The sequence below is a fragment of the Condylura cristata genome, unplaced genomic scaffold, assembly GCF_000260355.1.
Source record: "Condylura cristata isolate star-nosed mole 26May11 unplaced genomic scaffold, ConCri1.0 scaffold00030, whole genome shotgun sequence".
In the NCBI taxonomy this organism is placed as follows: Eukaryota; Metazoa; Chordata; class Mammalia; order Eulipotyphla; family Talpidae; genus Condylura; species Condylura cristata.
Genome location: NW_004567131.1, coordinates 4,843,294 through 4,855,777, shown reverse-complemented (window position 1 = coordinate 4,855,777; position 12,484 = coordinate 4,843,294). Strand labels below are relative to the sequence as shown.

Below are 12,484 nucleotides of genomic sequence, written 5' to 3'. Positions count from 1 at the left end.
AGTCATGGTTGGAAGGGTGTGTATGGCAAGGCGGACTTTTCTCTAAAACAGAGGAAACAACAGCGTAGTACAGGACACACTGAGTGGCCCAGAAGAGAAAGACAATCACTGGCTATGTGGGTGAAGGAAGAAAGAATTGCTGGAGCAATGTTCTAGGATACGGGGAATCAGAATGGCATTAGGTGTCTTGACCTTAGGGTAAATCATAGACAGACTATCCTTCCTTAAAAATAGAGGATGTGGAAAGGTTAGCAGGAGATAGGGATATTACACTTTAATATGAAATTTAATCCAATTTTAGTCATTTGTTTCAAAATTGGCTATTATTAAAGAGAGGTCAGAAGAAAATCATATAACATTCAGTTATGTCAGAGGTCACTTCCTCAGTGAATTCTTTAAAAGACTGATATGATGAAATGATTGTCTTTATATAGTAATTTGTGGCTTGATAAAAATACATTTAGGAATAACATGTATATGATCCATTATATTTAATGCAAAAGATAGAGAACCGCTAATGGTAACAAAGACATTCAGGAAGAACATTCCCAATCTATGTTGTAGTAAACATCATTAACTGAATCTGTCTTCTAGTCCATTTTTCAGTGGTGTGCTAGTATTTATTTACCCTGTGTTATTTTAGAGTGAATAGTCACTAGCCTTCAATTTTCACATCAATTGCAGAAAAAAAAAATATTCCATTTTCTACAGTCTGGAACTGAAATTGACTTAGCATCTCAGAACTGTCAAAAATTTCTTTTACGAAAAGGTTTGCTTTAGAGAAACTATAAAGTGGGTGTCATCCTTGACACTTGCATTCTATATTCATGCCACAGGTCTATGGGAAAGAAACAGTAAAGCACGTCAGAAAGGTCTTAGAAAGGCCTGGCTGTCATGCTTTGTGCCTCCTCTAGCTTCCTTTGCAGTCAGCTTCAGTACAGTGGATGTCAGAGGTTCTCTATTTAAACTACTAACAAGGAAAAGAAGAATACTCAAAGAATGTGCTATCAGCTACCCCAGAACTTGTGTTTGCTAACAGGTTAGTAGGTTAGTCTGATATTTATTTTTCTGTGTTCCTGTGTTTTTCATTTAAATTAACAGAAACATATATTAAATCCTTGGGGTTTACAAGTTCATCACTTATCCCAAAGAAACCTTCCCATATATGTTCTTATAAAAAGAGCTGTTTTCTGTCCAGATGACACACAAGAAAGCAAATACAGTTATGCAGAAAAGCAATCTTCTAGTTTGTTCTTTCCACTATGAAGCCTCTCACCTGAATTTCATTTAGATGGGCAGGGTTTACTATATTTACTTTAACTGCATTCCCTAAATCACTGGCAGGTTGCAAAGGATGTCATTTAATTTTACCAATGCGAAACTGATCACATTAATCCATAGAGCAGTTAGAGCTGAGTCATAAAAACTATAAGCCCCCTTATTTCTGACACGAATGAATAAACATCCTTGTATTTGCCTCCTTCCTATAATACAGGTTAAGGCTCTTATTTCACTGTGTTGTGGGGTAGGGTGGATTTGAAAACCTCTATCGAGTCAGAACAGAGTTAAATCTTTCTCACAAGCACAAAATCAAGTCTACATCATCCTTTATTAAATGGTTCTCTTTTTCATCACCATTTTTTTTTTTTTTTTAAGGAGGAAACCATTCTAACATTCTCAGGAAATAGAGATAACTAACCCACTTTGTCAGAAATCCTGAGGGGCCATGAAGAATGAAGAGATTGTGAATTAGGCTTCTTATCAGCAAAAGGCTTCATTCTAAAGCAAGGACAGCCTGGGAACCATCTGCACATTTCAATCTGTGATTGCAACATTTGGCCAGGCAAACTCATTCCAGAAATATTTTTACGAAGAGTGTATGCTCTCCATCTATGGTCTCAAGCAACCTGGGGACAGCTATTTGTCATAGCATCTCTACTTTTTCTCCCTTGAAAATGGTGGGTTCAGCCACCCACTGCACACAATAGTGTTTATTTTGTTTTTTTAACCCCCATTTTTTGGTTGAAACTCTAGTAACCCATGAACGGACTAACCCTTGCCAAAAATCTCTTCCATCCGGCTCATTTGGTCATTGCCTGATGGCTAAATCCCCTAACCTACATACCTCCAGGCAAAGAACTGTAGGTTCTTGGCCTGTGTCCCCCAGCGAGGTGAGACACAACCAAGCCAGGAAGGCACACAATCTCAAAGCACCGATTCGAAGGTCTGATTGGTGCATGCTGATGATTTCTGAATACGCCAGCAGCTAGAACTATGGTTTTCTACTATGAAAAGGGGCTAATGAAAAATGATAGGAAAAAAATCACTTCTCTGCCTTTGCAAGCAGTTTTTTAAACCCCCAAGCTTGAAATCAAGATAAGAAAGTTCCAAATTGATTAATATGGAAATTATTAAACCATCAAAACTGCTGATGTCGTAAACAAAATTCGTCAACAGCCACTAAGAATTCATTAAAAATAAATTTATTGTTTTAAAAAAAAAAAAAACAACTGTGCGATAATGTGCTTCTCAAGACATGTTTGAATCTGCTTTGTTGTTCATCTCTTCTCAGGCTTCAGTTTGGCAAGGCTAAATGAGAAACACGGTACAGACACACAGTTAGTAGGTACAGGTAAGGGAAGCAACAATAATTTGTGTTTGTTATTCTCTCAAATGCTTATGAGGTGTAATCCAAACTACAACACTGTTTTCAAATCTGATCATGTTCGTTGTGTTCTGTGAACTATTATATTCTAAAGAGGGAAAGACAGCAGTATATCTGGTTTCAAGTAAAAAGGTTTCAAATTAACTTATCTATTTCCTTTTACAAAACTGAATAAAAATAATGCTTTAGGGACCAAGGTAATCATTTTAAATGTAATTTGAGGACTCACTTTTAATGGTACTATTGCAACATTACTTTTGCTTTAGTTTTCCATAGTGATAGGCTCTCAGTTATCCCATATGGACAAAATAAACGAGATGGGCACAATAAGCTCACTTCTAAGAACTTCCCAGCGTACACACAATCACGGTTACTTTTCACACAAAGGATTATCACATTGAAAGGAAATGCCCAATTTTAAATACTTAATATGTGAGAATATAATCCTAACTACAGCATGTTACTGTATTATTGAGCATTTCAATTTTGAGATGCAAACTAAGGCAAAAATATGCTATTTAATAACACTGCTGCTTTCCTTTAGAAGTGAAGATATTTAAACATTAACTAAGATCTATCTTCTTCTAAATTACAGACATAATTTCCTCTTTAGCAATAATTTCACATAATTATAGAATTCTCAGAAATATTTTAAACTATTAAATTTGAGCAGCCAAGCATCTGAGAATTAAACATATACAGAAACTCAAATTTTGAGACTCTCTGCTGTACACTCTGCACACAGAATGATTACATTAACAAGTCAGGTCTACCTGCTTAGTAAGAACACTCAGGTTTCTTTGATACAAAGCCATTTTAATTAAGGCCACAGGAGCGCCTTATGCAAGAGAAAATGTAATACGTACAAAGAAATTTGTACAACACTGTTATTTCTTTCCTTAAAGATTTAAGTTCGTGATTTATTAAACTTCTACTAAGGCAGCTTTTGCGCTTCATATACTCTATAATTTATAACACGCAGAGGAGTGACTCATAGGACTCACAACATTCTTTCCCAGAGCTGTTTATCAATAATTAAATAATTTTTGTGAATACTGTTTTATATGTGAAATAGAAAGCTATATTGTTGTACACACCAATGAACAAAAACACCTACTTATTGTGCCATTCTTCTTCTTTACTAAGTTTTTAAAAATATGGTACATCTATTTGACCCTCACCAAACAACCAAAAATGGCAGTTATCTGTAGGGTAGGAATTGTCAACAGGTGTGTGCTTGTGTGTGTGAGTGTGTGTGCAGTTGGGGGTCAGGGATTAGGGTGTTAAGACGGTGGGAGAAAAGCCAGTGAGCCTGTCTTTAAAGGAAAACATGTTACTTATCAAAGTTAAGTGACTATAGAGGAAAAACCTCGAATGCCCTGGAAAGTTAGACCCCCACTATCTAAGTCATTACCCTTTCCATTATCTGAAGAAGAAAAAAACAGGTAACCCCGCCCCACCCCCACACTCACATACACACTCCTGCTTTGTATTCCAGACTTGCATTTCGCCTGCCTTAAAAGTTGTTGTAAGAACTGTATCAACTCATCTATGTTTTAAGTGGGTTATTTAAAAAGAACACTGTTAGACACCACAATCCATGCTCCTTAAAAGGAAAAAAATTTTTTTTTTAAATTTTACCACATTTTCCTATGTTATTAAAAAAATCATGAAAAATCAACCTGACCATCTACTAGTCTCAAATAATTAGATCCAGTAAGTATAGAAATGTTTTGAAAACTCTGACAATGACTTAGGATCTTCTCGAATGCCAAAGACATATACTATTGTTGTAAGAGATGGTGTAAGGGAAGAGATAAGAACTAACAGTCAATAAAACAAGAAACTTAATTTTATGCTTAATAAGTTGTTCTCTACTCATTTTTAGGGAACTCATTTTTAACGCTTCCAATTTAAGTATTTTTGAAGCTTCAATTTTTCACAATCAGAACAGCACCATGTTCAAGAAATCTAAATAATATACTGTAACTTTTCTTAAGATACAGTTACATCCTCCGTATCACTGTATGTTGCTCTCCTAGGAGATAAAGCTCTGGTTTGTGGAATCCACATACTTCCTTCTGTAAGCACTCCCATAGCAGCTGATTCGACAATATCAGTTTGGATTTTAAATTTCATGAAGTGAAACTGGGAAGAACTATAATAGCAACTAGGATTAGCAACACGCCAGTACACTAAGTATAACACAACAGGAAGAATTTCATCTCCAAGATAGTTTGGACATGGAATATAATTGAGAAAGAGGATCTGAATGAAAATGCATCTACAAGGAATAGCATATTAACAGGGAAAACACTAATATAAAACTGGAAATTCCAATGTTCTGAAGCATTGGTGATGGAAATCCAATACAACTCTGCTGACAGGCTAGGCTTCATGTTATCTAAATCTGTGGATTACTCTTCCCCTTGCACTTAATGTAATCAGACATCTAGAGAACTCAGAACACATCTGTTGTGCTGTGTAGCTTGCAGGTTGGGCTATGAGCCCTCAATTTTGTGGGCCTGACATCGTAACTCCCTGAGTTATAGGGGTCAACATCTGAGTCATAAATCAGCAAATTCTATGAAAATAAAAAACTCTTGTTCACATTATGCGATCTAAAAAAGTTAAAGGAAGAGATTCAAAATGCAGATAGCTACTTTTTGAAGTCAAATGGCTAAGATGCATGTTTTCAATTGTAAACCATCATCTTGATATGTTTAGGAGTTTTAATTTATGGAACAATCAAGACATCTGTATATTTAACATTAAATACCTGAATATTATAAATTGCCTTAGATGAATATTTATGGGAGGTTTTCAGTGCAACTTCTAGAAAACTTGTCACTTTATTGTGTAGCAATGATTTGTAAAAATGATATGCTAAGTAATACTAGAGTATAATTTAAGGACACAAAACAACTGTCAGGAAACAGCCAGAAACTGCGTTTAATGAAAGCTTTATAGACTGAAGTAATAAGTATTAAATTAATCAACCAGCTTAATTGAAGCTCTATTCGAAACATTTTTTAATAGACTTGTTATTAATGAACCTTTAAATGCTCCCCCTAACTTGAGCTCTATGTTAAATTTAAATAATGAACCATTGTTCACACACACAAAAGAACAAACAGGAGTTAATAGCCCTTTGTCTCACTGGGGCTTTTACTCTTATGCATAGCTAAGACACAGATTTGTCCCTCCTTCCTCTCAACAGAGTTAGTTGGCTGGCAAGACATCTTCTTCAAGGCTGCTAAAATCCTCTGAAACAAGTAAAGTGAAATGCTTAAGAAAATAAAAATGCTGCCTAAATTAGAAAAGAATGTTGGTTGACCACAGAGATAAATGTTTTCAAGTCTATGCCTTTACTACTTCCTCTTGCCTTCACACTGGTATGTTTATAGATTATCTGGTTTGGGTTGGTCAAGACTTACCTGAACATGTCTCCCAAACCCTTCAGCATTCCCTTCTTGGCTTTTATTTTGTCCTTTTCCTTATCTCTTTCTTTCTTCTTTTCTTTCCCTGCTTTATCTTTTCTCCTATCAGTCTTGTCACCTTTCTCTTGGTTTCCATTCATTTGTCTCTCCAGAGAATGTGAAGGCTGATCACTGGCTGTGGATACAGACTCTCTTCCTGATCTTGAACTTTCTTCTGTGTCTTCTTCCACTTGGAAGATAAAAAGAAAAGGCAACATAAATAAATAAAAAAAGGTAAAGAATACCTTGAACCAAAAGAACAAAAATTAGGACGCTAAATAGTATGTGAGGGTTTTATTTTCTCATAATCCCTACATAGCACAGCTCTAACATCAACATGGACTGTAGTGCTTTACTTCTAAGCAGTTTTAAAACAGAATATGTGATGTGACTGATTACTGTCATATGTCTGTCCCTCCATGAAGGTGATACCGCAAATAGAAAGAACCTGCTTCCTGGCGGAATGCTGATTCTCTTTCAGAAACACTCTCCTCCATACAGATTATGTATTACTGGGGAGGACCAGGTGCTCATCATACAACACAGACCCCCAGAGGGTCCTAGAGAGTGTTTAAAAAAAAAAAAGAAAGAAAGAAAGAACAGGTCACAATGGAGTCACTTTGTTAAGCTTCATTTCACAAAACTGGGAGCTAATAACGAATTTAATTATCTTCCTGCTCTTCAGAAATGTAACCTTTTTTAGGCATCAATCCGGAATTACTATATCAGCACCTATGATATAATCCACTGTCCTTGCTTGTACCATTATACTCTTTGCTAGTAACTTCTTTATCCTAACCCCTACTCTTATTTAAGTCCGTCATTTTGTACAGCTCTTCAATGCCCATTTCAATCTAACAGATGGAATGTGGCCCAATTTATGAAAGGGTGAACAAAGCCGGTAAGATCTTTAAATTTTAATTAGTTGAATTTTGCTTTATAATGGCACTTTATTTGCAAAATGAGGAGCAAAATTGTGACTGTACCTGAGGGGAGAAATCCTAAACTGTGAAGAAATAGACAAAGATGTAAACTAGTAATTTTTTAAAAAAGCTTCAAAAATGGGGGGAAAAAAAGCTTCAAGACTGGCCCTCCCTGGTGGTGCAGCAGGGTAAAGCGCAGCACTGCAAGCAAGCCACAGCCATTTCTGTGCCAGTTAGATCTCCGCCCCACAGGTGACCCACATGGCACAGCAGACCTCTCCTGACACACCCGCTGTTCCCCTCAGCACTATACTTCCCTGATCTGCCTCTTCCGCTCCCCACTCTGTCTCTGGTGAATCCTTTCACACCTCCCCTGAACCCCCGGCCTGCACCCCAGTTCTGAGTAAATCTTTAAAAAAAGAAAGAATTCAAAAAAGCCTCAAAACCTAATAATAAATAAAATGAAAGAGATAAAAAATGAAGTAAAAAGGCTAATTCTTCCAATCCCAAAAAAGAAAAAAATGAATAAACAGCCTTCTCCAAGTGTATTTTTTCCTCATGGGTAAAGATAATGTAGATTCACACTGGCCCCTCATTAATTTGTTCAACTAGTTAGCACACCAAGTGTCATCACAAGGACATCTTTCCTCAGGCTTTTAAATATGTCCATTTGCAATTTCTGTATACAGATGACTGGCTTTCACAGTCTCTGTAACTTTTCCTTCTATTGTCATTACATAAGGCCAGCATCATTAGTAAATGCTACTATATGTTCTAATCCTAAATAATTTTGCAAGTCCATCCAAAAATAGTGAGAGCCTTGAAAATCTGTGAATCCATAACCTCAGTTCCCTAAACTTTGGAGATAAAAGATGACTGAAGAATAACAATAATTTATCCTTTGAGAAAATGCTTAGTAACCATATGATTCAAGGCACTTCAATACCCCAACCTTTGTAACTGAAAGACTGCAAAGTAACCAGATATCTAATTAACAATAGAACCTTAACAATGTCCACAAAATGAAGCATATATTAGTAGAAATTTCATTTTTTATAATGTTGCCCAGAATTTTCTTCCAAATATAAGAATTAATGCAAATTCAGATTACCCTTTGAATGCTAAGCTCTTTTTTCACTTTGTACCAACAAATTACATATCAGTTAAGTGTTTTTGAGCTTCTTTTTAAAACAAGAACACAGAACAGTTAGCCTTTTTCCAATCTTTCACAAAGAACCAAAATCTAAGTTAAATTAGTATATCCTTAGTTTAAATTTAGCCTTGCCTCTCCACTAGATGGGGGTGTATAAGTTAGCAGCATGCAACTATCAAGAGTATAACAAAAGCAGTTAAAACAATCTCAAAATACTAGGATTCTGCAATTAAAGTCTTACAAATCTGAGAAAAGACTATTAAGTGGTAGCATGACTATAGTCAGGTAATGTAGATCTTTTAAAAAATGCCAACTATTTATCATAACACAAAAAGTATAGAATTCTTCATTGGCATATTTGGTTAAAAATATGAATGCATAGCAGTAGGTTATACCCTATCCTATGTACAGTCAAATTGTAAAAATATGAACAGGTTTACATCCAGAAGGTACTATGGAGGTCACTGGGACCAAATCCTTGCTGAGGAAACAGAAGGTATGCAGCCAGCACAATTCAGTCCTGGGCTCTTTCTACTACTATATCCTGGAGAGCTGAACTTCAACAAACTTTCATGAATTTCTTTGATCAACTCTGATTGCTCAATTCCATACTTCATATAGCATGTATTTGGACAATCTGTCACCCACTCAATATACTGTCTTCCCAGAAGTTAATTCCAGCAGTCAGCATTATATTTCAGTAACCTATTTCGCATTATATATGACTGTTTAATGCCATGACTCATGGCTCACAATGATGAAACCAGTCAACAAGCTTTATCAAAGAGACTCTTGAACTGACTGGCAACCATATACACAGTTTTTAAAAAGGCTGACCTTCCTTTGTACTGGATTATCTAAATGTGAGCTATACTCCTTTTCCAAGGGACAGGGCAGCTTTTAAAAATGTTACTTTTTGTCCTCTCTGTCAATTAATATATAAATAGGAGCTGTGCAGGTTTGTCAGAGGAAGTCAGTAACATTGCTAGTGAAAATCCATCATATTTGCTGCCAATCCTTTTCATATTCACAATAATTTCATGATGCATTAAATTTCTGAGGAGTTAAGGTTATAAATTTTGTGTTGTCTACATAGAGTAGGAAAAGAATAGCTAGGCCTACTGGACAAAGAGTTAAGGATAAGTAATATTTTCACATGAGAACTTCCTAAGAAATCTAACTTAAGTAGTGTTGCAGCATCTCGTCTCATCTTGGAACATGGTTGTGTATCATCTGATGGTAAACCACTGCTTCCAGTCTTTGGGAAATAGGAATGACTTCAACTTGAGATAAGGACCAAGTCACTACAAAAGATTCTCAAAAGTCCTCAGGAGTTACAAAAACCTAAGGCTGTTAGTATATCCAAATCAGATTAAGTCAACATTAATTTCCTAAAATTCCCATGTACAAAACTTCTTTTACCTGTTCCTTTATAGTTCTTTCTACAAATGTTATTATACTTCTCATACAGTATAATTACATGTCTTTCTCCCCTTCTCTACTCTCCTAAATAATATATGCCAGGCAGACTGCAGCTGCTCATAAATAGTTGTTAAGTAAAACAACCAACTACTTAAATCTGACTCATGAGTTTGTCTCAACCAAACTATTTTCCAGTCTTTAGGGCATCACCATTCCTCTACCTTAAAGAATAATGCAGACTCTATTCTAATGAAGTCACACAACTGCAGTACAACAGGAAGGTCTACTGCATGTGTTTTAGCTCTAATTGGTTTCTGGGTTACCTTTATGTTATTATTGTTAGTGCTGTATGTATTCTCTAGTGGGTTATACAAGTTCTGCAGTATCTGAAACTCTAAACAAAAAATGAGCTCAATAAACGTAAATGACTTAGTCTTCCACAGCAATCATTATCATAAATCATGAATGGAAGTATCAGTAGCAATTCTGCTAGTTTTCTGCCTAATAGTTTTGGCAGAAATACAAGGGGCATATGTCTGCTCTTGGCTTGGTAACAGAATAAAGGCAGTGCCTTCACAACTAACTTTATGTTGAAGTCATAATGGTTGCCAATCCTTTTCATATTCACAATAATTTTCTGGTGCATGCCGTACACTTATTTTCTAAAATGGGTGAAACAGAAAATTAGTGTTAAATCATTGATTAACATCAAGCTTTGTAACCTAATTTTATAAAATCAAAAATACTAGTTCAATTTCCTGCCAAGCAAGTGGGCTGTTTGAAATGATACATGCACTTTTGAGAATTCTTTATTCTTATTTTGGACCTTTTAATTTAGATAATATATTATTACAGAAAGTCATTTGGGGGTGTACTGATTTAACTAATCCCTTTCAATGCCAACTAATTAAAAATACTTAGCAATATGTCGTTTCATATGTACAAACATAAGATGTTCTTTTAGAGTACCGTAATTATATATGCTTTAAGTTCAAAATTATTTGATAAAGATAAATAATGATCTCTCACTTTACCCAACCCTTTGCAGAATTACTATGGTTTTTAAAAGTTTAAATGAATTAGTTATAAACACTTGATTTAACAATGCAAACATGTATATACGTAATGTACTCACTTATATAAGGTTACTGATTTTTATTTTAAAACCAGACTTTGCACACTTAATACAAGCTTTATAATAAAGTTCAGAAATATTCTATTCCTCTTATACTAAAGAAATATAAAAATCATATAAATAATTTTTCAAGCAAGAAAAGTACTGCTAATTACTAGCACAGTAAATGGCTTGCTCTATTATGTCCATATAGTAAATTACAATGCAAAAACAAAAATTATTAATCTACATTTAGATAATTTATTAGTTTAAAAGATACATAAATTTTACTTATTTTTCTCTTTTTGTTCATTTTTACAGGTTATTTGTTTTCCTTTTACTGACATCTACACAAAAGTGCATATATTTCCAAACAGAAATATTTTGACTAATATTTTTTGTCTGTTGAAACTGCTCTATGTGCTAATGTAACAACCACTTTCCCATCCTACAGAGAAGGATACTGTTTAAAGAAGATATAACATGAGGCTATTTATTTCTTCTTAGTACAGTGCAGTCATTCTACAATTAAGATATACCTAATTACCATGTTTTCAACAAATGCAAATTCAACTCAATTAAAATTCTAGTCAATGCTACAAATTAAGCTACACTATTCTGCTAGGTATCTTGTAGGGACTGGGTCACATCTTTGTGAAGATCAGGGACTTATAAGATGATTAAGGAGATGACGACTAGGTTTTAATTGAAACTTAGTTAAACCATAAGTAAATACTTCATTTGGTCATTGCAAACATTTTACTGTTAAAATTTGACTCTAAGCCATGTGATCACAGGAGTACTTTTTTGCCAGCTGCTGTTGATACTGTAAATGATCTTTTTTGGTTGCTTATCTAAATTCCATTTCTCTCTTCTTCCTAAGGACTCTGATTATATTCAGGAATGACTTCAAGGGGTGAAATTATTAAATGTACACCAACCTATGGCTGCCATGCCTATTCATGTATGGGTCCCAGAACAACTCCATCAGCCTAAATGAATAAGGTGTGAAGAGATGGTTCACTCCCTACTATTGTATGTCAGCAAGTAAACAGAAAGCCTCTGAACACCACAATTACTCTGGCTAAGCTGAATTGTAAACAGAACTCAAGAGATAGGAGAAGGTTAGGTCCTGATAATATCACTAGGCCTGGAATTAATAATTGCTCAAGCTGCCTAACTCTAGAACTCATTAATGCATAACAGTGCATTTCCTTATGGGTTGAGCTAATCAGAGTTGGATTTTCTGTTAAAAGCAGCTAAAAGCATCCCAACAGTATATTAAATAATCAAAACTGAAAGCAGCTATGAAATATCTTTAGTGCTACTTATGACATGAATCAGATTTAGCAGTTAATATATTTTAGGCAACTGTTACAATTACACTAGATTTAAATGATTGTTCATATTTATTTCTAGAGGTAAATGAATTGTTCAAGTGGTAAACATAGAAACATACAAAACTAAAATGATTACTTCTTATCCATCATTACACATTTACTCTCCTCTGAGGTCACGGCCCAAGAACAGATTACTAAATGTTTGTTGAATGAATGGCAGCAGGACTGACAAACAGCTAATCATATGAAAAAGTATCATTTATTGCTCCCTCTTTATAAATAACTAGTTTAAGTATTAGAAATACCTGATGATAAAAATATAGATTCTTGAGTAACTTAATTTAGTTTGGAAGACAATATATATATATATATATATATATATATATAT

The 12,484-nt window shown here is 34.8% G+C and overlaps 1 protein-coding gene across 16 annotated transcripts in view; it reads right to left on the bottom strand.

Moving 5' to 3' along the window:
• Positions 1 to 12,484, bottom strand: part of PARD3 (par-3 family cell polarity regulator) — a 476,523-nt gene that overhangs the window by 181,801 nt on the left and 282,238 nt on the right. For 14 of the 16 annotated variants that reach the window (XM_012731317.1, XM_004691164.2, XM_012731307.1 and 11 more), the window contains one exon: positions 6,103 to 6,334. In XM_012731317.1, coding sequence (XP_012586771.1) covers positions 6,103 to 6,334 — 232 coding nt within the window. Of the gene's footprint in view, positions 1 to 2,520; positions 2,590 to 6,102; positions 6,335 to 12,484 lie in introns of those variants that run through there. The other 2 variants (XM_012731315.1, XM_012731316.1) reach the window with 1 other exon arrangement.